General features: G+C 39.4%; 1 protein-coding gene across 3 annotated transcripts in view; it reads left to right on the top strand.

Moving 5' to 3' along the window:
- Window positions 1–24,879, top strand: part of TXNDC11 (thioredoxin domain containing 11) — a 66,978-nt gene that overhangs the window by 4,200 nt on the left and 37,899 nt on the right. For 2 of the 3 annotated variants that reach the window (XM_029222377.1, XM_029222379.1), the window contains 4 exons: window positions 3,342–3,558; window positions 6,736–6,833; window positions 10,240–10,369; window positions 21,333–21,426. In XM_029222377.1, coding sequence (XP_029078210.1) covers window positions 3,342–3,558; window positions 6,736–6,833; window positions 10,240–10,369; window positions 21,333–21,426 — 539 coding nt within the window. The remainder of the gene's footprint in view (window positions 1–3,341; window positions 3,559–6,735; window positions 6,834–10,239; window positions 10,370–21,332; window positions 21,427–24,879) is intronic. The other variant, XM_029222378.1, reaches the window with a different exon arrangement.

The raw sequence follows: 24,879 nt of genomic DNA, 5'->3' as shown, positions 1-24,879 counted from the left end.
CTTAGGTCTTGGGTATTTGTGTGATTTCTCTTTTGATTCTAAATATCTGGCTGTCTGCTGCGTATCTCAGAGCTAGCAGCACATTCCTTCCTGTTCCTCCTCCTTTCTACTTTGCTATATTCTGAGAAACCAGATTATCAAGTTCATTTGCACACGTGTAAAATTAGAACACAGTTAGGTGTTCCTTAGAATCACCCCTAGTAAGGCAAATGGACCTTCTGACATTTGCATTTATTTATTTACTTATTTTTGGCTGTGTTGGGTCTGTGTTGCTACGTGTGGGCTTTCTCTAGTTGTGGCGAGCGGGGGCTACTCTTTGCGGTGCGGTGGCTTCTCTTGTTGCGGAGCACGGGCTCTAGGTGCGTGGGCTTCAGTAGCTGTGGCATGTGGGCTCAGTAGTTGTGGCTCGCGGGCTCCAGAGCGCAGGCTCAGTAGTTGTGGCTCATGGGCTTAGTTGCTCCGTGGCATGTGGGATCTTCCCGGACCAGGGCGCAAACCCACGTCCCTTGCATTGGCAGGCAGATTCTTAACCACTGCACCACCAGGGAAGTCCCTGACATTTTGATTCTTTCAGATTGTCCTTAATAATATAATATACGTCTGTATGGATTTATGTTTAATTTGCTTTCACAAAGGTTCAAGTAAGGTGTAGGGTAGGTTTGTTCATTTCACAAATTACTGAACTTCAGAGTACTGGGAACTGCCAAACAGTGAGGATGTAACAGTGAAAAAGGGAGCCAGGATCCCTGCCCTCATGGAGTTAATAAACAGGTAAAATAAGTAAGTTACAGATTATGGTGAGGGCTATGAAAGCAACTTCTCAACGGGAAGCTGAGATAAAAAAGTTTGAGAGCCGCCTGCTTCTGGTAGACTCATCAGAGCAATCCTCACCAAGGAGGTGACACACCAGCAAAGCTTTTTGCTAATCAACTTCATTGTAGTATAATTTACATTCAGTAAAATTCACACATTTTACATGTATAGGTCCATGACTTTTGGCAAATGTAACCACCTCCATTCTCTTAGTCAAGATATAGAACATTTCCTTGTCCCCAGAAAATTTCCTCAGTACCCCTCTGCAGTTAGCCTTCCTGCCCCACTCCCAGCTCTAGACAACCACTGATGTGATTTATTTCATTATAGATTGGTTTTGCCTGTTTTGGAATTTCATATAAATGCACTCATATGTATTCTTTAGTGTCTGACTTCTTTCATTCAGTATAGTTATTTTGAAACTCATCCAGTTATAGTGTGTATCAGTTCTTTTTTTATATTGCTGAGTAACATTTAATTGTAAGAATACACCCCAGTTTATTTATCCTTTCACCTAGTGAGTTACTACAGCTTTTTTATGCTTACTATTCATGTGGTTTATCTTTTCCCATCCTTATGTCTGTATGTTCAAAATGCTTTTAGATGGCATATGGTTGGGTTTTGCTTCATTATCCAACCTGGCAATCTCTTCCTCTTAATTGGGTGGTTTAGTCCTTTCATATTTAATGTAATTATTGATATGGTTGGGTTTATGTCTACCTTCTGGCTATTTGTTTTCCATTTGTACCTTCTGGTTTTTGTTCCTTTCTTGGTCCTTTTCTGCATTTTTTTTCCCCCCTGCACCTTGGGGCCTGCGGGATCTTAGTCCCCCAACCAGGGACTGAACCCAGGCCCTCGGCAGTGAAAGCACGGAGTCCCAACCACTGGACTGCCAGGGAATTACCTCTTTTGGGTTAATTGAATATTTTTTAGGGTTCCATTTTTATTTCCTCTATTGGTTTCTTAGCTAAGCTGCTATAATGTTTTTATACTATTTTAATGCAGATATGTGGACAGCTCAAGGCATTTACTAGGACTATTTAACTTGGTGGGATGCAGCTTGAGCCAAGATCTTTTTGTCTTGATGGGGAAATAGTGGCAGCTCTGTGACTTCTGACTACTTGTTTAGTTTTATTTTCTTTCTCCTCCTGACCTTCTGGGAATCTCAAATACGTACTTAGGAAACCTGTTTTCCAGTAAAATGGGCTGTTGCTTTGTTATTCATCTTTATTAACCTTCGGATCATAACATATATCTGGAGAAATCTACATTATTATTTAATTATTACTTTTGCCTGAGTGCCCTGGGTAACTACAGGCCAGCTCCAGCCAATAAACTTAACGTGAGTTGATTGTAAGCATTTCCGATGCCTATTAGTGGTGCCACGTGTGCTCCCTCCCCTTAATTCTGAGTGACTCACTGGTGGCTCTGAAACCCTGGAGATCAGTGGCTTTTGTGGAGAGCAAGGCTGCAGAGAGATGAGGATGGAGTCTTTTGGGTGGGGGAGGAAAGGATCTAGATTATTCAGAGACACCCTTCTCAACTCTTCCTAGTGGTCTAGTGGTTAGGATTTGGCGCTCTCTCAAAGACACCCTTCTCTTCTGCTCTCCACTGCCCTCCCACCCCATACCTGGGCAGACATTGTTAAGAATCGTTTTTGCGGACTTCCCTGGTGGTGCAGTGGTTAAGAATCCACCTGCCAATGCAGGGGACACAGGTTCAAGCCCTGATCCAGGAAGATCCCACATGCCGCGGAGCAACTAAGCCCATGTGCCACAACTACTGAGCCTGTGTGCCACAGCTACTGAAACCCGCGAGCCTAGAGCCCGTGCTCCGCAACAAGAGAAGCCACCACAGTGAGAAGCCTGCGCATCACAAAGAAGAGTAGCTCCGCTCACCACCACTAGAGAAAGCCCGTGCACAGCAACGAAGACCCAACACAGCCAAAAATAAATAAATAAATATTTTAAAAATCGTTTTTGTTATTTATTTATTTGTTTTTTAATTTTTGGCTGCATTGGGTTTCCGTTGCTGTGTGCGGGCTTTCTCTGGTGGTGGCAGGTGGGGGCTACTCTTCGTTGTGGTGGCAGGCTTCTCATTGCTGTGGCTTTTCTTGTTGCGGAGCACAGGCTTTAGGCACGCAGGCTCAGTAGTTGTGGCTTGCAGGCTCTAGAGTGCAGGCTCAGTAGTTGTGGTGCACGGGCTTAGTCGCTCCGAGGCATGGTGTCTTCCCGGTCCAGGGATCAAATGCGTGTCCCCTGCACTGGCAGGCAGATTCTTAACCACTGCGCCACTGGGGAAGTCCGAGAATCGTTTTAGCGTGTTATTCATATCTTGCATTCTCTCAGCCAAATGTTGCCTTAACTTAGCACAAAATATTACTTTTGTACTCCAGGTCAGTGGTTTGGGAACTCCATTTTCTTTTTCAAAAGAAGACTTTTCTTTTAAGCTTCATTCTTCTTCCACACAGAGCTGTTGTTAGAAGAAGATAAACTAAACAATCTTGTTTGTGTTTGCTCTTTTTTTAGTCGAGCAAAAGATGTGATAATCCCAGCAAAGCCACCTGTCAGCTTTTTCTCCTCGAGGTCTCCGGTTCTTGACCTCTTCCAGGGGCAGCTGGACTACGCAGAGCACATTCGCCAGGATTCGGAGGTGGTGCTCCTGTTCTTCTACGCTCCGTGGTGTGGACAGTCCATCGCCGCCAGGGCAGAAATTGAACAAGTAGCGAGTCAGCTTTCAGACCAGGTAATGCTGACATTCAGCCTGAGAATCAAATGACCGTCAGTTCCTATGCAGGGCTGGTTATCCCCATAGAGACACCTTACCCAGATGGCTGATTTTGCCAGGGTGAAGGCCGGGAGCCTTTCTTCGTAAATTGTAAAGCCTTCTATAAAGAAATAGAATTTCTGACTGTGATGGTCATAGTTGGTCAGAGGCAGGAGAGGGAGGAGATTCTGCAATTCCTTGTGACGCAGGCCATTGTTTATCTCAGGGTGCCATGCTGTTTGGCTTCGGTGGGAAGACTGAAAATCCTCATTGAATATACATTTGATATTTGCTGATTAGTTATTTTATGTAAGAGAAATTTATGTATCATGAGTACAGTGTAACTAGGCAGACCTTTTAAATCCCGGGACCAGAACTATGTTCAATAAATATTTAATGAATGCCACCTTTGTGTTGGATAAGAGGGATATATAGGCAATTGATATATATGCCTTCGGTCTGGCAGTGTTTTTTAATCCAGTGGATCCCCATTGTCCTTATGTATGTATTTTATGATGTCCCTTTTTCTGTCCTCAAAAGGAATTCATAGATGATAAAACTTCCCTATACGTATAATTTCAAAATAGCCAATCTGATGTGCTAATTGTAACACAAAGATGGGGGAAAAAGAAAAGTGTATAATTAAATCACATGTTGTTTCAGTATGTAAGTGCTGTACCTTTATGTAGAACCACTGTGAATGGGACAGTTACAAATGCAGGCCCATAAAAGTAGCATGTGTTGACAGCTTAGGTGCCATGAGGGCATTGCTCTCAGTGATTTGATTTTTCTAAATGGTGAACAGCTCTTGGTAAAGTTCTGAACCAAACAAAGTACTTTCTGCCTTCAATTAAACAGAAGTTGTCTTCCAAGAAATTCAGTGAACACAAAAGCCATGCTTTGGATTCACATATAAAATGGAGTTAGGTTCTGAGCTTGAATAATAACAAACAGGTTTCCCTCAACATTAGTATTTGGCAGGACATTTAAAACTGCTCTGGGTGATGCAGATGACTATTCCCTGTGCAGAGCAGTTTTGAACATTGCAGGATATGTACCACAGCCTCTGCCCACTACATGCCCTATAGCTCCTCCAGTCATTGCGACCAGCAGAAAAGCATCCCGTAGATTTCTAAGAGGCTGCTACTGACACCCACTGATCTGGGGTAACTTGTGGTGCATCTGAGTTCCAGAAGTTCATTTGGAACTCTCAGTTGGTTTTTCTTAGAAACAATGTTATAAATGGTGGCTAGGCTTCCTGCCCAGCCTGCTAAAGCCTTTTTAACTGTTTTATATCCCTGAATGTGTAGTACCAAGTAGTATTTAAATAGAACTCTTCATTCCCTATAACATTGATTCTGAGGGGGCTGTGATTTTGTGTTCCAGCTTTGGACCCATGGAATTGATCTATTCCTTGTCTTCCCTTTACCCCTCTCTCTCACCCCCCTTAAAAATGGCTGATAGTAACCAAGCCAGCACTTGCAGGGAGGAAAGGACTCTAAGGGAGCACTGGGAGGTAAGCTTAAAGGAAATCACCACTTTGTAAGTCATTCCCCAAGTTTTCTAAATTTAGAGAACTTGTGGGGGAAAAGGGGAGAATCTGTTTCATTTTAGGGTAAGTGTCAATTACTTGTTATCTTACTGTCAGCTTAGGGAATATGTCCTTCAGAGTGACTATAGGGATGGTATGCTGGTGTGCAGGCCGGTGCTGTTCCTCAGGACAGCCCTGCAAGCTGATGCTGGTAGCCTGGTTCCTCTGAAGCAGGACCTCAGGTTTAGATGGCAGAGTGGTTTGTTAAAGGTCACGGGACAAATGGTAGAGGTTACAGTGCTGTCCACAGCTGATGGGCTCTGCTTTTTTCAAAAAAGTTTTTCAGCTTCTTCTAAATTGAGAGCTTATTGTTCTATGTTCTCAGTAGGGAAAAGACTGGGTTTATTTTTGGAAACAGGCAAAAATTTTTTGCACCACATTACTTAATAAAATTAGCATACACGGTAGATTGTGCCCTATTTTTGAGATGTCAACCTTAGTAAAGATATTGTTGCTCTTCTTTCTAATAGATAGACTATAAAAGGAGCTCTTGAGAGTTTCCACTAAGTTTTGAGCAATATTGCTATCTAAATATAAGGCATCTGAAAGTGACTTTTCATTTGTAGTCTTCATATGTTTTCAATATTTTATTATAAAAAATTTAAAATATATAGCAAATATATATCTGCCACTTAAATTCTATCACCATTTTATTACACTTGTTTTATCATGTCTTTGTTCATCTTACCATCCCTTTAATCAGTGGTTCTCAACTAGAGGCAGTTTTGTCTCTCAGGGGACCTTTGGGACTGTGGAGAGGTCTTTGGTTGTCACTACTTGAGGGGGATGCTACTGACATCTAAGGAGTAAAAGCCAGGGATCCTACACCATGCTGCATCCAGTGTGTGGAAGAGCCTCCCCTCACCCCACCCCCAACAAAAACAAACATAACATCAACAAAAAACCCTGTAACAATTCAAGCCCAAAATGTCAGTAGTAGCAAAGGTGAGACACTCTGCTACAATCTAACTGTTAATCCATCTTATTTTGGGTACATTTCAAAGTAAATTGTGGACATTGGGATACTCCTCCTTAAATACTTTAGCATTTACCTATAAACACATACTTAATCCATATTTTGCCATCTAATGGTACATTTTAGAGCATAGCTCTAGTCATCTTTTATCTTTATTCATTTTTAATATAGTTATTAAAAATTTAAAAATGGTCCTTTGAAATTTGTGATATTTCATCTGTAGGTAAGATTTTTTTCCTTCTCAGATGCTCAGTTTGACTAACAAAAGACACATCCTACTACTGAGTTTTAGTGTAACCATGCTTAGAAAAAGTTTGCTGGTGTCATTCACTTCAGAATTTGAAGCAAATCATTCTCCTCTTGGGCCAGACTCCAAAATATTCAGAGTCCTAGCTGGACACTATGGACAGGTGTCTTTGTTTGTCCTTGTCGTGGTAAATGATGACCTTCTTTGAACACTCAAAAAACAATTTTTTTAATACTTTCTGTTTCAGAGAGGAATTGTTCCATTTCTATAATTTTATCTTTTAAATCTTGGCAATTTTTCAGTTGCTATTTATAGTTATTTGAAACCTTCTTTGGCTTGCAGGTGTTGTTTGTCGCAGTTAACTGTTGGTGGAATCAGGGGAAATGCAGAAAACAGAAACACTTCTTTTATTTTCCTGTAATATATCTGTATCATCGGAGGTAAGAACTTCCAAGTAGCGATTCTAATTTTAATTAAGTTTATCAGTTTCAAAGTGATTTTTGTTATGTTCACTGTAGAAAATTGAGAAAATACAGATAAGCAAAAATAAATAAAAGGATCTGTGATTTTATTAGCCATTCATAAACACATAATCACTGTGTGTTTTGATTTATATCCTCCTGTGAATATACATATCCACCCCCCCTTTTTTTAATTAAAAAATGGGATCATGTAGTAATACTATCTCTTCAACTGCTTTTTCTTTATTTTGTGAACACTTTTTCATGTCATTACATATTCGATAGCGTTGTTTTTATTATACCAGTTACTCCATTGTGTGGCTGAACATTTCAAATGCTTGAAAAGTATTTTATCGTATAAAAATATACAGAAGTCCTTATCCCATTACCTGGCAGCATAGCATAGTCAAGAGGGTATCTAACATCTTTTCAAATTGGGAAGAAAAAGACTACAAGTCCGCAATCCTATAATCTGTCATTCTGAAATCCAGAGAGATTTTAAAACCTGAAAGACTTCCATGAACTTGTCCCCAAATGCAATCATCTGGCCTGAAGTAGCAAGAGGCCACCTATAGTCTTTATACCACATCAGGTGCCACTGTACTCATTTTGCTGCAGAAATACTGGTGTTTCATTTTGGAGAACTGCCCAGACCTTGCTGTGGGTGTTAAGTTATGTCTAAAATCTGACTTGAAGGATTTTGGAGACAGGAGATGGGATTCTGGACTCTGTGTAGTATAATTGGCTTGAAGTTTGTTACTGTAAAATGGTTTAAGAAGAGTTCACCAGTAAGAGCTTTACTTTTTTAGGCTTTATTTCCTCCCTCTAAAATTCCTGGGCCTTAATCAATGGGGATAAACATCAACAGACTATCATTTGTGGATTATCTGTCATCTTTCAGCTCACTCCCATGTCTCTAACATAAACTTTGTGTGGAACAGAGTATTGTTTCTCAGGAGCTATTAAATAGTATTTGGGCAAAAACACGCTTTCCTACCCTATCTCCACCCTCAGATTTTCCTCTGGGTATAAGAACAGTTTCTCAGTGTAACTTTCTGATGGTTACTTTTTTTTGTTTTCCAGAAGGTAAGTATAAGGTGTTATACTTGAAGGATCTCAAAGTCAGTGCTGTGTAATGGGCGATAAGCTTCCCCTGGAGAGATCCCTGCGCTTCTTTTTTTCGAAATAGGAAATAGGGCACAGATGGCTAGCAGGGAGTGTAGGTCATGCAACTGTATGTAACCAAGCCAGCTGCCCAGAGGTAGACTTAACTTGATGTGACATTAAAATAACAAGAGTTCCCTTGAATTGAATACAAATGTCATTTTGGGATATGTGGGTGTGTAACATTGTCTTGCACTATTTGTTTTCTTAGTTTTATAGAAAGATTGGAAGGACATGAAAGGAACTTTAGAAATACTTAGTCCAACCGTCTCATTTTACACATGAGGAATTTGAGGCTGGTACTTGCCTTGAAGTGCTTGCCCCTCATCTTTGCCTGTTAAACTTTTACTTGTTTAAGTCAGTTCAGACCCATTAATACCTGTTTCAACATCTACCATTCCCGATGTCCCAAAAATAGAAGAAAGTGCTAAGGCACAGAGATACCCAAAAGGTAGCCTTTTCATATTCTATTTAAGAATCTTCAAGTCCTCTGTTTTATACATATACATATGAATGAATGTGTTCCTTCAACTAAACTCTCTTGTGAGCATTTGGTAGTCTCGAGGTTCTTTTGGCTAATGGTGGTTGCAAATATGGCCCTTGAGTCTCATCACTGGACAGACCACTGCTGTTTGTGTGTGTTCTTGCTGCTACTGTTTGTGTAATGGCTTAACTAGTAGTAGCTGCTTACAAAAATTAACAGGCTTTTCTGTTTTGTGAAAGTAGGTTCCATTTTTTGGCTTGTATTGATGCCAGTTACAAAGGCAGTTTATAAAAGGCTCTGAAGCAGGGAGTAGTTTTCTCAAAACACTCTGTGCAGAGTTCAGCTGCCCTAGATCAGCTTGTTCTAAGGCAATGGCTATAGTGTGTTGGCAAAACGTGTCCTACATCCTGCATCCTGGGATCGTCTCATTACGAGTCACTGGGACCCTTATAACACGGTACCAGGGAACCTCAGCAGAGCCTGTTTGCTTGAGTAACGAGGTTTCCAGATCACTTGCCTCCTTTTTGCTCAACAAAATAGGTTATCAGATGATTTTTTTGATTTCTTCCTTTAAATTAAAAATTGGTGGTGGTTGATGGGGTTGGTGGTGGTAGTAATTTTAAAACTTGAATTAGTTAACAAATGAGTTGTAGTAAGTCTTGATTGACAGAATTGTTCACCCAGTCTCTCAGCTGTGCATGTAGAATGCTATTTTTACTTTTTTCATGCTAATATTCCTCTGTCTGGTATCATATTCTGCAGTGCACACCGAAGAATTGTGTTTATCTCATCACATTATATGTGTGTGTTAATTTCTGTAACCATATATTATAGTTATGTGATCACCATTTATACATTTCTTTACTGTGCTCTATTGTTGCTATTAAAGGTAAGCTTAATGTCAATTTCTATTTAGAGAGAAGAATGGTTATGGAATTGGTGAATTTCACCATACTCCCTCACCCCCACCACATACCATCCAATTATATTTGAGCAATGTCTCTTTTGTGCAAGATTGAAGAAAGCCATGTGAGGATTCTGATTAGCTTAGGATAACTGAATGTTGGAAGCATTGCTTAGCAATACTAAATCAAATTCCTGTGCATTCCCAAGCACAACTGGAGGGGAAAATAAGGAAGATCATTTGTATAGGTCCCTGATTTCATACCTTCATATAATTTTTTGTTGTTGTAATAAAGCTTTAAATAGGTTTAAGTTTCATTTAGTGATCCTTTGTGTAAGTGCATCTAAGAATATTTAATAACTACTTTTTAGTAGGCCAAGGACCAACGATTCAACTTGTTCCTTATTTTGGAGTGACTTGGAAAGTCTGCCCCTACGTCCCCCCACCCCCAATTGAATTGTGTAGTTAAGATCCTGGAATCCTTTGGCATTTGGTCAGTTTCCAGGGTCGTCTGTCTGTTTTGTTTTTTAAAGAAATATTGTGAGAATTAATTTTTTTCAAAGACTAGAATGAATGTTCTTTGATCTGAAATTCAGTTTTCAGAATTACGCTCGTATAAAAAAGTAACGGCCCCTTGTACCCCCCCTTACATAAAATGCTTGTTCTTAATTGGCCCTCCAGTTACCTCCTGAGACAAGGAAGGCTACTTACATATGAAACAGTTGGGATCCTAAAGCAAGACTTCTTCATTTTGTGATGTTGATGATTTCAGGTATATATTACAGGTTTAATGCGTGGTGTATTATTTTTAATTTTTATTTTTTTGGTACTAGTTTTGGACCAATCGAATACAAAGGCCCCATGAGTGCTGTTTACATTGAGAAGTTTGTCCGCCGTGTGATGAAACCACTTCTCTACATCCCATCTCAATCAGAATTACTAGATTTTCTCTCAAACTATGAGGTACCTATCTTTCCTATCTTCTCCCATTCCCCCAGGCTTCACTGGGTTGCATTGGATTGTTTATATTAGAAGAGTCTTTATACCTCCTGATTTGTAGCAATTAAAAGATCACATTAGAGATAAGCCCCAATTAAATGCTTTTTGAGATACTTGATTATAGGGATAGTTTGGCCAAGTGAGTTTTTAGAGAGTAAAATACTTGCAAAACCTTGTCTAATTTTTATTCAGGAATTTTTAACAAACTTTCAGTTTGTCTCACAATTAAGTTAGAGTATGTAAAAATTAACTTATAATTTTTATGCAGCTACAGATTTCTAAAAATTTTATTTGTTGCTTACAGCATTTTACTCAGATCCCTGGTTTTTCTTGTCAGTTGTAGTTTAGCTTTAAAAAAGCAAAACAAAACTAGGAATATGTTCCTTTCTGTTTTATTAAGTGCATAACAATTTCAAGGTTCATTAACAGAAAGTTTCCTAACATGGCTTCTCTACTGCTTTCCCGTTGCCAGTCAACCCCTGATGGATTATTTTGGTAGGATCCTCAGTGTGTGTTCAGGACAGCTTATTGAGAGGCCAGTATAAAGCTTAAAACAATCTCAGTAAAGTATAAAAATCGTTCCACAAAAAAATTCATTGGATCAAGTATAAAATCATACTGGGGCACAAGTAAAAATGATGCTTAGCTACAACAAAATCAAGACCATAAGTACCTGACAGAGATAAAAACCATATGAATCCACACCTCAGTAATTCAGAATTTAACAATTGTCACTCAGTTGAAGTTTACCTTTTACACTATGTATATTTTATGTAGGTAGGATGTGAATTTCTTTCCCTAGAACATCATTTACAGCTTTTTTCAATTATGTTAGGAACACTTTATGTTAACTATTAGCAGATTCCCTAAGCAGCAGTGTTACTATCTAGTTATTCTGCTTGTAGTTGTCAGATGTGCATTAGGGTGAATGCTTCCTGACTCTTATGTGGGTAAAGGGTGGGTTTCTGTGCCCCTCATGGGCTTGCTCCCATTTTGCCTGGGAGGCACTTGGGCAGGAGCTATAATAGGAGGCAGGGCGCCTGGGCCTAGTCCCTTTGGCAGCGCTAACTGGGTCTGTGACTTGGGGCAGGTCACTCATCTGTCAGGCATCAGGGCCCGGGAACAGGGTTTTCTTGAGATTCCTTTTAACTTTTAGGTGCAATGATTGCGTGATGTGCGTTTTCACATAGATTTGCACCAGATGACAAGCAGTCACTGGAGGTGGTCCAGCAAAATGGTGAAGAATCAGGACTTGGACAGACTTGAATCCAAACTCATCTCCACCTTATTAGCTGTATGGCCTCCGGCTGGTATTATACTTAACCTCTTTATGCCTCCATTTCCTCATCTGTAAAACAGGGAAGAGATTAAAAAAAAAAAAAGGAAATGCCTGCTAGGATATAGTCCTAATAAATGAAATTTTATCAGTGAAAATGACATTGTGGAAAAATCCTGGATATTTAGCACTACTGAGAGAGCTCAAAATGTGCACAGCACCTGCCGGAATTCCCAACTTATATTGATATAAACACCTTTTGTTTGTTTTGTAATTAAGGTGATAAAAAATGACCTTTAAGGGCCAAGAGTTCTTCCTTCAGCTTAGCTTCTGTTGGGACTTTTATAGAACATCATGCCCAGATTGGTACCCTCTGTTTTTTTCTTTAAATTTTCAGTCAGTATCTTCTAAAAAATAAAGAAATGGGAGAAGAGCTGTGGAACATCAAATAGCATACAGCATGTACTTACCCTACACCAAAAGAGTGTGGAAAAAATTGAGATTGTTTAGCCTTAAAAGAGCACAGAGAGGTGGCTTTATTATTATATCCAGCTCTATCAGAGATTTGTATCCAGAGAGTTCTGAGACAGTTCTTAGCAGAGGTCATGTGATAAGACGGACTCAGCTAGCACTCTGGACGCTTGGGTTTTAGCCCTGACAGAAATCTGTGATTTCTGCATTTTATGCAGATTTCTCATCTCTGAAATAAGGGAGTTGGCTCAGATAATCCCTCCTGACTGCTGGCTTTGGTGAAGTTTAGAGGCTGGAAAGAGGCAGACAGAAGAAGGTTCATCATTTGTGGTTGGGAAAGTATTTTTGACACAATGCCTTTGAGCATCTGTGTCAGAGATCTTTCTACTCCTTTTTTATTTATTGCCTCTAAGATGTTTGTAGTGTCTTTGTAGTTGGATCTGCAGGGGAGACAAGTGCATGGTTATGACTGAGCAGCCAGGATGATTCCTGACCTTGAGCCTCTGCATTCTTTGTACCTGCTTTCCAGCAGCACTTTCAGAGATTGTGCTCCAAGTCTGACATTGAGTCCACACAACATTACTCAAGGTTGTTTTTTGGCAGCCCCACTTAATTAGAAGATGTACAGCAATGATGAGACTGCCTTTAAGATGAGACCCAAGAGAGTGCTGCCAAGCTGGGACGCTGTATAGCTTCTGTCAGCCTTTCAAGTGCCTCCCGAAAGCTGTACATGGCTTTTATCACGTTAGAATCATCTTTGCTGGGCTTCTTTTCACGGAGATGAAATTGTTGGGTTGGCAAGAGGCAGTATTTGATTAATTGTGAAAGAACTCGGGAGTCATGCCCAGCGTGGTTTCAAATGTGAAGCCATTTATCTTGTGAAACACACCAAATACTGCCTAGGAAGAAATGATATCAATTTCATTTACTCTCTGTAAGATAACGTAAAGACAAAATTCCAGATCCAGAAATGAAACCACTGTCATGGTTTTTGATAGTTAAATAAATAGGAAAGATAAAGGAATTTTGGGAGGCCCCACTCTGGAGCATAATATACTTTCAGACATTCCTCTAAGTTAAGGTTTCTCAACCTCAGCGTTATTGACATTTGGAATCAGATAATTCTGTGTTGTTGGGGGCTGTCCTGTGCTTTGCAGGATGTTTAGCAGCATCCTTGGCCTCCACCTACTAGTTACCAGTAGCACCCCCCTCTTACTTGTGACAACCAAAAATATCCAGGCATTGTCAAATGCCCCTTAGGGGGGCAAAATCACCTCAGTTGAGAGCCACTGCTCTCAATTATTGTTTCCCCAAATAAGGCCTTAAGGATGCCCCACAGGTCCTAGTATAAACACGTTTTTTCATGTAGCACACAGAATGCCACAATCTAGTTGTTGCAAGTTTATCTGCTTATAACAGTATCAGTAGAAAGAAGATGAAAATTAAGCAGTGCCTTAACTAGAAAATTCTGGAGTGTTACCTGTGGGGAGCTAGAGCCAGGAGTGAGTTATGTTGTCATCAATAGATGTCCCTGATATTCAACTTTCTACTCAAATTGTTTGTACCACAATCACCCCCCTAAAAAGTATGCATCCTAAATGTATTAAGGGTATTGATGATTTTAAAAAGTCTTAGTATGAAAGATACTTGTTTTGATCAAGAGCCTTGTCTCCTAATTTATATTTTTTATATAGGTTTCAATATCAAATGTGTTTAAATTTAGGTATACCAAAATTGGGCTGAAATAATTATTTAATGTTTCTGTGGCACTTTTAAGGTTTGTTAGGATGGCTTTGTTTTTTGCTTCTATCTCTAGATGTGTTTGTGACGTCTTATAGGAGTGCATTTGATAATTTTCCCCTCATTTTAAAAACACACATTGATTACTCATAAGTTTATCTCTAATCCAGATATTTGCGAACAGTTTGGATCATCATAAGATTGTGTAGTTAGGGTTTATTACTTGGGAAGTGATGATACCCTGAAATTAACAACTTCCTATATTGACATAAACTTTTATTATACGTATACGGAACTCTATTCACATACGCTTCTATTGCTATTATAAAGAGGAATGCTCTAATTCTAGCTTGGTTTGAATTTTTGTAAGTCCTACAGATGAATCCTTTTAAAAGCCTGTTTCAGATGATTTGATAATTACCTAGAAGAGTAGAAGTTTTTAACCAATGGAAAATATTTTATTTGACTTAGATATCTCAAACCTACCCAAATCAGATTGTGCATCATTCTCCATACTTTTATGTTTATAAAATATGACACTGAAACCAGATGCAATTTTTTTTTTTTAATTTATTTGGCTGCATCGGGTCTTAGTTGCGGCACGTGGGATCTTCCTTGCAGCATGCGGGATCTTTCATTGCGGCACACGGGCTCTTTGTTGTGGTGCATGGGTTTCTCTCTAGTTGTGGCGCGGGGGCTCTAGAGTGAGCGGGCTCAGTAGTTCTGGTGCACAGGCTCTCTAGTTGTGGCGCACAGGCTTAGTTGCCCCACAGCAGGTGGGATCTTAGTTCCCCCAGATGTAATTTTCAGGAAAACAATTTTGCCTTTAATTTACTGAACATTGTAGAAAGACATTAAAAGAGTGATGGTTATGGGCTTCCCTGGTGGCGCAGTGGTTGAGAGTCCGCTTGCCGATGCAGGGGACACGGGTTTGTGCCCTGGTACGGGAGGATCCCACATGCTGCAGAGCGGCTGGACCCGTGAGCTATGGCTGCTGGGCCTGCGCGTCCGGAGCCTGTGCTCCGCAACAGGAGAGGCCACACAGTGAGAGGCCCGCGTACCGCAAAAAAAAAAAAAAAAAAAGTGACGGTTCAAATACTAAATATTCTGTAGATTCCAAAATACTTTAGACATTGTTAGCAAACAAAAAATGAGTAGACTGTTCATTGGTAAGTGCCCTTCAGTTTTCAAGTGCTTTTACTTCTAATCTTCCCAACAGCCATGTGAGACAGATGGAAATTGTAGATCCTTTCAACAGATTCAGAAGATAAGGTACAGACTGGGTGTGATGTACCCTAAGTGGAGACTGGACTGTAACCTAGGTCTTCTGGCTCCCAAAATTCTTCCTTGTACACAAAGGAATGTTTAAGGTCTCTGACTTGAAACTTCACTGTGTATCTAGAGGTTAAAACTTTGAATATTTAATTATTTAATGTCCTTTTAGAATCTTCCTTTTTCATGAAAGAAAAATTTTGAAAGTCAGCTTCGTAATTTGACTGTAACTTTTTTCCTTCATCTTTAGGAATGGTTCTAAGAATAATTAGTGATAAAGGATGGGCCGTGGCTATTGACTTACTGTTAAAGCAGTAGAGTTTTACCATTTCCTGTTATTAATTGGGTCATTAGCATTTATTCTGCAGAACTGGGAGTGTTCTATGTATGATAATCACAGTATTGAGGCTGGGTAGAGTCCAGAATTTTCTTCCCAGATATGCAGTAAAATCATACCTGCCTTATAAATAATGAATGTAGCTAAAAACTAAGTGGACTTTCTGGTGGACATTGCAGAGGGAGATCAGGAACTTTAAGTCATCTTGTTGCAAACCATGTTAAGAAATTCTGCTTCCTTCATTTACTCCAGTTGTAGAATTCCTCTTCCTTGAAAGTTCTTCCTGCATATTTAAGATACAGACAGGACAATTTAATTTATTACTTGTGGACAACATAGGCAAACATAACCCAGTGTCATTTTTATTTTGGATAGACATTAAGTTGATTGGAAAGGGAATAGAACCAAATATGGTAATGTCACTTTCACGGTCACAGTTTTAGGGCTCATTTGTCAGTATTTTTTAGACATACTTGTCTTAAATGTCAGTAGCTTCTATATCAATAATGCTTTCTTTTTTATATTTTAAAGAATGTGACAGAATTATCTGATTTGTACCTTATAATCTACCCACCAAATGCCAACAGTATTATTTAGAACTCTTATATCTGTAGCCAAAATATTTTTGAAATCTTTTCATGAATTTCTATAATTTATTTAAGAGCAGTGATTTAGCACACATCCATTCATTTGTTCTTAGCAGTTTTGGTAAACCAAGTTGTTTTAAGTGAGATAGGAGAAGGCTTGGGGATTGTTTGGAGGGAGAAGCAGGGCATTGGGTAAATTGCCAGGTGACAGAAACGTGAGCACTTCGGAGAAAAACCTAGTAGACTGCCTGGTACCTGCTGTTATCCTGTTGTTTGTTAGTAAGGGGGTTGTTTGTACCCTGAATGTTGCACACATAACTTGATACTGTTTCTGTTAACTCATAGTTCTATACGACTGTGAATTAAGTAGCTTTAAATTTTCTAAGTGTGAGTTAACATTAATGCAGAAATATTTCAGTTGCCACTGAGGAAAAAAACACACTGAGGTAAACTATTCTCTTGGCCACTAGAGGGCATGTACACCATCTGCGGAAATTTATGCCATACTGCAAATGGTGCTCACTTAGGAAAATAAATATTTTATGCTGGTGAGGATGTGCTGGCCTCCTATAAATGGCCTATTTCCAGCCTCCTCATTATAGGAGGTACTGAATATACTGTACATCATTAAATGGAGTTGAAACACACAGACTGGGTCAAGTTATAATCTGGTACTCATGTTTTGTTCTTCGCTAAATTGTAAACTCGGTGAGGAGGAGCTTTGTCTTATTTATCTTTTTACCCCATTCAGTCTTTAACAAATGTTTATTTTGTGCCTGCTTTGTGCCAGACACTGTCTGAGCTGCAAATGTAGTGACGAACAAGTGAGAGCTTGTGTTTCATGGAGTTAAAATATGGAGATAGGGGACTTTCCTGGCAATCCAGCGGTTAAGACTCCGCACTTTCAATGCAGGGGGCGCAGGCTTGATCCCAGTAGGGGAACTAAGATCCCACGTGCTGTGCAGTGTGCCAAAAAAAAAGAAAAAAAAAAATGTGGAGATAGACAACAAACAGGAAAATAAACAAGATGTAGGGGGATGAGTAGTATCCCCCCAAAATTTGTGTCCACCCAGAAGCTCAGAATGTGGCCTTATTTGGAAATAGTGTCTGTACAGATGTCATTAGTTAAGGATCTCAAGATGAAATCATCCTGGATTTAGAATGGGTCCTAAATCCACAGGGAAGAAGGCCCTGTGAACATGAAGTCAGGGACCAGAGTGATGCAGCCTTAAGCCAAGGAATGCCTGGAGCCACCAAAAGCTAGGAAAGAGGCAAGGAAGGATTCTTCCCTAGAGCCTCCAGAGAGAGCACAGTCCTGCTGCCACCTTGATTTGGGGCTGCTAGCCTCTAGAACTGTGAGAATAAATTTCTGTTGTTTTAAGCCACCAAGTTTGTGATAATTTGTTATGGCAGCCCTAGGAAACAACATACAAGGTAATATTAGGTAATAAGTGCTACAAAGAGAAATAAAGACGGGTGATAAGATAGATATGAGGGCAGGGAGGATGGGCATAACTATTTTAGAAGACAGAGAAGACCTCTCTGAGGAAATGACATTTGAACAGATACTTAGAGTGAAGCCTGTGTGCTATGATCCATCCCTGAGGAAATTTGGGGAAAGCGCTCCAGGAAGCAGGAGCAGTAAGTGCAAAGGTCCTGAGGGAGGAACAGGATGGGGGGGACGGAGCAGAGAGGAGAGCGGTAGGAGATGAGGGCACGGAGGTGTCTTGTGACTGTGGTGTGTCCTGATTACAGCTTTGATTAGTTGGGCAAATGAAGGAAAGAGGAATGCTGGCAGTTAGGTTCCTGTGGCTGTTCTGTTCACCTGGCAGCCATCCAGGCATTTGGGAGGGACTAATGGAAACACTGCAGCTGGAACCTGCGGTTGGACCGTCGTTACATGTTGGTGAGCATCAGAGTGAAGAGGGACAGCCTGCGTGCCAGCAGCCTTCCACTCCAACCTCAGCCCAGGGTCAGGCTGGCTCACGTGCTTGGCCCGCTCATCTGAAAGAGAACCTCAAAAGTAAGAGGCAGGGGCCAAGGTGTCCGCTTTGAACCAGCCCCTGGATTTATTTGCAACCCAGCAAACAAGGGGTGTAGACCTATGTGAATATGCATGTGTTTTGTTCCCCAAACTTCCCTTTTTCCCGATTTAAGAAAGAACTATGGAGGAAACTCTGAAATGTGTAATCATTTCTCAAATACAGCTTTGCCTGGAGAGACACTGAAACTTTGGGGAAATGATTGCAAAATTTATTTTACCTAAAGTGTAACCAGAGCCAGTTTAATAACTTTTAAATGATAATTTGCAATAGAAATAAACAGATAACTATCACTTCACGTTATTTCCTCTTTTTATTATTTTGAAATATTAATTTAAGTTATATCCTTAAACATGCCACTTTTCAAAATTTAATACAGACTCACAGTATTGTGAATATTTGAAAAATAGTACCTAAAATATACTTTGCCTGTTTCTTGTGTTTTATTTTATATATATATATATTTTTTTTAATTAATTAATTTATTTTTGGCTGCATTGGGTGTTCGTTGTTGCACGTGGGCTTGGGCTTTCTCTAGTTGCGGAGAGTAAGGGCTGCTCTTCGTTGTGGTGCGCGGGCTTCTCATTGCAGTGGTTTATCTTGTTGAAGAGCACGAGCTCTAGGCGTGCAGGCTTCAGTAGCTGCGGCTCGCAGGCTGTAGAGCACGGGCTCAGTAGTTGTGGCACGTGGGCTTAGTTGCTCCGCGGCATGTGGGATCTTCCCGGGCCAGGATTCGAACCCGTGTCCCCTGCATTGGCAGACGGATTCTTAACCACTGTGCCACCCGGGAAGCCCGTCTTGTTTTTCAAAGAGCTAGTATTTTATAATTTATACAACCTTTAATCCTCTCATTTAGTTGTTTAATCTTATGATCTTCATTTCATTTCTTTGACAATGAAAAGTAATAATAATTTTACTTATGGGGTTGTTTGTATTGTTTGTGGAATTTCTTTGGTCAAACTACTTGGAAATTTTAGTACCAGGTCTTCTGAGGATACAGGCCCTTTCATAGAAGCTATGTAGCCCCTTGGAAAACTGTAGCAGTGGTGCCATCAACAAGAATAAACCCTTACACTGTAGAAAGGTCCGTAAAGGACCCCTGCAAATGGTCTAACCTTTATTCATTTTTAAAGGTTTAATCTGGGTTTCTCATGAAGACTCGGAATTCACATCGTTTTTACTTCCATTAATGTGTATTTACATAAACACATATGTAGTTGCATACATGCATGTAGAGAGATACATGTTTATGGGCCATATGTCTCCTCCTGTGAAGCCACCTGAGATAACATGATGGGAGAAGAGGTTGAAACTCACCTCATTTAATTATTAGCCATGAAACATTTCTTAATATTTAGAACCAATTTATTCCATTTGGTTTTGGTTTAGGAGATTGGTCAGAATTGAAAGAAACTAATGAGTCTATTTTCTTTCTGTTACTTTTCATTTCTATCTTGTATCCAGTATTAACTAAGTGACTAAAATTTCTGAAGATTTTGTCTTCCTTTGTTCATGGTAGAAAGGCTTATACACCATCATAGCCTGGGTTTGAAACCTTAAGAACCCAAACACTGTATAATTCTACATTGAGCCAATTCTGGATCAGCTTGTTGAAAACATTTTAAGGAGTTTAGCAAAAGAAAATCCTGTTTCGGGGCTTCCCTGGTGGCACAGTGGTTGAGAGTCCACCTGCTGATGCAGGGGACACGGGTTCGTGCCCCGGTCCGGGAAGATCCCACATGCTGCGGAGTGGCTGGGCCCATGAGCCATGGCCGCTGAGCCTGCTCATCCGGAGCCTGTGCTCCACAACGGGAGAGGCCACAACAGTGAGAGGCCTGCGTACCGCAAAAAAAAAAAAAAAAGAAAATCCTGTTTCAATGACTACTTTCTGATTTCCTCAGTTGTTTGAGAAATTAGTTATTTGCTAGATTTTTTTAGAAGTTAAGATCAAACATTCTGACCATCTCAGTTTCTACCAGAGTGAAAACCAATTAACCTATTTAAAATGGAATCTTACTAGAATTAACAGGTGATTTAGATTTGAAAGATAGTATGTTCCACTACAATCAGAAATTTCCCCTTTTATACAACATACCGATTTTAAACTTTACCAACAGGTTAAATTTCTGTTGTACTTTTTGGATCTGACTTTGTCCCAATGATCAAATCAGCTCCAAAATTATTTATTAAAAACATAGTGCTGTGTGTTTTAGGGCTAGAAAGAACCCTTTACATTTGCCAAGTGCTTTATAGTTCATCAAGCTCATTCTTCTCAGTAACCCCATGATGAATGGTCCCCATTTGCCAGATGAGGAAACTGAGCTTCACATTGAAGCATTCATTCACTCCAGATCATTTAACTGTCAGACTTGAGCTTAGGTCTTCTGACTCCAAGCCCAGCACTCTTTCCTCAAGAATCTCACAGTTGGGCTTTTAAAACATATAGAACAAAACCAGACAGAACGAGTGCCCACAAGGCCTTCTAAGAAGGAAGAAATTATTCTGCACAAGAAGGCAGAATGTGTCTGGTGAGGACAGTTAATTGGTTTGGCAGAATGGTGGGGTATTCTGTGCTAAGCTTAGAGAAATGAAATGAGCAGGTGGAAACTGGGGTGGAGGAGCGAGAGGGCTCTCAGCAGACTGACCTGACAAGAGAGGAGGGGTGCCATTGTGGAATGCTGGGTTCTGCGTGTGGTGGGGAAGAAGGAGCCCCTCAAAGGATGACCTTGAGCACCAGTGGAGCCAGTCAGAGGTAGCCTGATTTCCAGTAAGTGTGAAGGTGTGTTTGGAGTGAGGCGGGGAAGAGGTTGAGGAAGAAATGTAAGAAAGGTTACAGATCATTGACCTAGTTTGCCTGGAGTTGCTAAACAAAAGCAAGTGAGTGCTTGAACTTGACAGTGAGGTTTCAAACCAGGGATGTAGGAGGACTGTCCACAGAGGGTGGAAAGACCTGCTTAGGAAGTTTCAGCTCTGAATTGCCTCTGTAAAAGCTGCTGCCACTCCATCCCCTGCCCTGTTTGTTGTCTAAATGAAGGGAAAGGTCAGCCCTAACCGGCAACTTTTTTCAAAGGCTTATTTAAAAATGAAATGCAACAAATTGAATTTGTTAATTATAATGGCATGTCTTTCTTGTTTTGAAATATTTCCCTTTACGCAGTGACCAATGATACCCCAGGCACCTAATTCTGCTCTTGTTCTGCAGCCTGGAGTACTCGGGTACTTTGAGTTCAGTGGCTCACCCCAGCCTCCTGGTTATTTGACCTTCTTCACTTCAGCATTACATTCATTAAAGAAAGGTAAACATGATTCATATTAAGACATTAGTACTTGAACAGAAATGTTTGTATATTGATATTTTCTGTTGCATATGTTATCTTTATGATTATATATTTTAGTTTTCTTGATTCTTTTTCTCTGTATTTGTGTTAAATAATTACATTATTTTATGGTGCACTGGCAAACAAAATTTTGTGCTATTTCAAGTATAGCCTCTTAAATGTTTAGAGACTATTATTTTTTAAAATGTAGCTTGATCACACAGCGTCTGCAATGATATATTTTGCACTTCAAATTTTATTATATCATAATCTCTTTTTTTGTGTGGCGTTACAAATTTTGATCAAAGTTTTCAGTGGTTGTATTGTCAGTTGGATGTATCATAATTTAGGAATACATTTTCTTCAAGAAGTATTTCTATAAGGATGAAAGTCATGTCACATTACAGGATAAGCCTACTGCCAGGTTCACTATTCTCAAATCCATATATATTTTTTTACTTAGCTAAATCATGTATTATTTGAGTGTCCTACTTTTTAAATTAAACATTTTTCATGTTGCCCATTTTTTCGTGTTGCTCCATGTTGTTTCTCTGTATCAGCCATGACCTTATGTCAGTTCTCTTCTAGATACTTTGATCTGCTCCTCATCTCCTTGTTACCACTCTGGTCCAAGCCCCTTTCCCACCCCTACCCTAGGCCAGTGGGCACTTAACTGGTATCCAGTCTCGCCCCTCCTTCCTCACACTAGGGCCTTTGTGCTAGTCCTTCTTCCTGAAATGTGCCCTCTCCCTCCCCACTCCCCAGGGCCCAGCTGTCCACCTGTCAAACCCCTATTCATCCTTCAGATTCCAGCTCAAATATCACGTCCACAGTCTACCCCCCTGGAGAGAGATTTGTTGTTTTCTTTCATAGCACTCAACATAGTTTGTATTTATTGTGTTGGCCAAAATGTTCGTTCGGGTTTTTCCATAACATCTTATGGAAAAACCTGAATGAACTTTTTGGCCCACCCAATATGTGTATAGTTATGAGATGATTTGTTTACTGTCTGTCTTCTTCCCTGGGCTGGGAGATTTCTGAGGGTGGGGATTGTCTGTCTTCAGTTTAGTGTTCTTTCTCCAGCATCTGGCACATAGCAGGGGCTCAATCACTATTTGCCAAATGAGTGATCAGATTGATGGCCATATCATCTTTCCCTCAGTAGGTCAGCCAAAAATATGTAGTCATCCTCCTATTACTGGATATTACATTGCTTCAATATTTTGGGGGGGTATTATAATAGTATACTATTAATACGTCAAATAATTATACTACTGGCTATTTTAATATGTCCATTGTCTTAAGGTTTTATACATAGAGAATCTACTGTATTCATGCTTTTCATGCAGGGGACTCTGGGAGAGGAACTGAAGCTGTCACATTAGGTGTGTCTTCTGTCCACTTGAAAGACTTTGAGCTGCACAGCTTCAGGTGACTAAGAAGGCTCAGTGAGTCAGAGTTTGAATTTTGAAAACAAAATACTATCAACTTAAATAAGCTTAAGCAGATAGATGTTCAAAAATCTTCTTAGAAAACTAAATAAAGTCCTTTGAAGATTTTGTATAAAAGGGTAGCCTAGAGTCAGTCACTAAAATGATGACAGCATTCAAGTACTTGAGTTGGAGAAGCTATTTCAAGATTTGGAAGGATGTTTTGTTATCCAGTTGGCTTATATTGTGTGTTTATGATTCATCTTTTTCATTCAGAGGTTTCCAAAATTTTGCTTCTTTTTGGAAAAACCTTTCTAAGTATAAGATAGTAGCCTTTTTTCCTCCTTTTTTTTTTTTTTTTTAAAGTATAGTTGACTTACCCTTGTTTTTTTCTTTTTTTTTAAGCAAGGAAGGTAATACATGGATAAAAACTACTTGAAGGTACAAAATGAACCTTTTGGTCAAATCACTAATTTTGAAAAATGATTACATGAAATTTCTTCTCAGAATAAATCTAGCTCAATTTACCTGTACTACATTTCTTCCCTCTCTTGTGATTCTGGTTGGGCCTTATAAAATCCTGCTGCATATGAACTTTGCAAGAACTGAGTTCATTCTAATTAATAATTTATACCCCATTTTTTTGGGTAAACTCCCACTTAAGCTTAATGAACCATTTTTAGAAGAAAAAGACAAATTTGGAAGGATTACCTAAAATAAATCTTGCCTTGAGCATCTGGGTTTTTTTCCCCTTTTCTTTCTCCTACCCTGGAGGCAAATGGTATTTTACTTATTATTAATAGCCAGTGTTAAGTAGGAGAAACATGTGCAGATTTTTTTTTTTAATGGGACAGTTTGGAATGTAAATTCTAGGTCATTGTTGTGTTTCTATTGTTTACACAAATTGAGGCCTGAGGAACATTTGACACACTTAATATTTGGTTATAGAGAGCTTAACTGACGAAGTGTTTAGTCTGTTGTGGTAGAAAGCAGATCTCCTGGTTCACCAAGCCACAAGCATATATAAAATACACATCTTTCCATTGCCTAAATATTTTTTTTTTAATTGTCTTAGAAATAGCCAGGACACTGTCTAACATTCGTTTCTTGAAGCTAGCTGGCCATCAGTCTACAAATATTTTGAGAATGTACCATATATGAAGCATCCTGCCTGGGTGCTGTGGGGTTGCTGAGAGGGGACATCTCAGTTACCTGTGTCCTTTACCTATTGCTCTCCAACTTGGTCCTGATTTGTCAGTTGATGTCGGCCCTCCTCTTAGGTGGTGTAGGCAGTAACCCTTTTGTTATATTTCTGTCCATTATTTTCCTAGCCATTTTACCTTTATCATTTTTTATTTAGCAGTTCTATATTTTCATGTAGTTAAATCCGTGGTTCTTTTTCTTGATTTATTTTTTAGAAAAATCTGGTCACTAATTAGTTCACTTCTTTTTGAATTTTAAAGTTATTTGGCACTTTATGCTGCCTGGATTTACTTTGGCTTAAAATACAGAACACAATTGATTTTCCTCCCTTCTTATTGGCTAATCAATTAGCACCATTCACAAAATAATGCTTTCTTTATCCTTCATCTTGATGATGCCTGTTCTATCACAAAATATTTTCTAATATGTAATTGGGTCTATTTCTGTGTTTTCTCTTGTTCTAGATCCCTCTTTTTATAGGAGTAAATATAATTTCATTTTTTACGTTGTAAGTAATTACCTGGTGAACTCTGGACTCTGTGTCCTCTAGTTCTGGTGTTTTATGGAATATTCTTTTATATCCATCTATGCATTTGGCTGAATTTGGGTTGGAATTTTATTAAATGTTTAAGTTGACTTAGAGGTAATTGACATGTTCATAAAACTTAGCTTCCCTTTCTAGGATCACAGCATGATATTAATTTATTCAAACCTTCCTTTCAATTTTTTGTAAAAGGTCTTACACATCCCTCATTAATGGTTAATCCTTTTAAAGTGCTGAATGATTAACTGTGGGCTG

The sequence above is a fragment of the Monodon monoceros genome, unplaced genomic scaffold (assembly GCF_005190385.1).
Source record: "Monodon monoceros isolate NGI ecotype Baffin Bay Population unplaced genomic scaffold, NGI_Narwhal_1 Super_Scaffold_13, whole genome shotgun sequence".
In the NCBI taxonomy this organism is placed as follows: domain Eukaryota; kingdom Metazoa; phylum Chordata; class Mammalia; order Artiodactyla; family Monodontidae; genus Monodon; species Monodon monoceros.
Note: the sequence above shows the minus strand (reverse complement) of the source record. Positions and strands in the feature narration are given on the sequence as shown.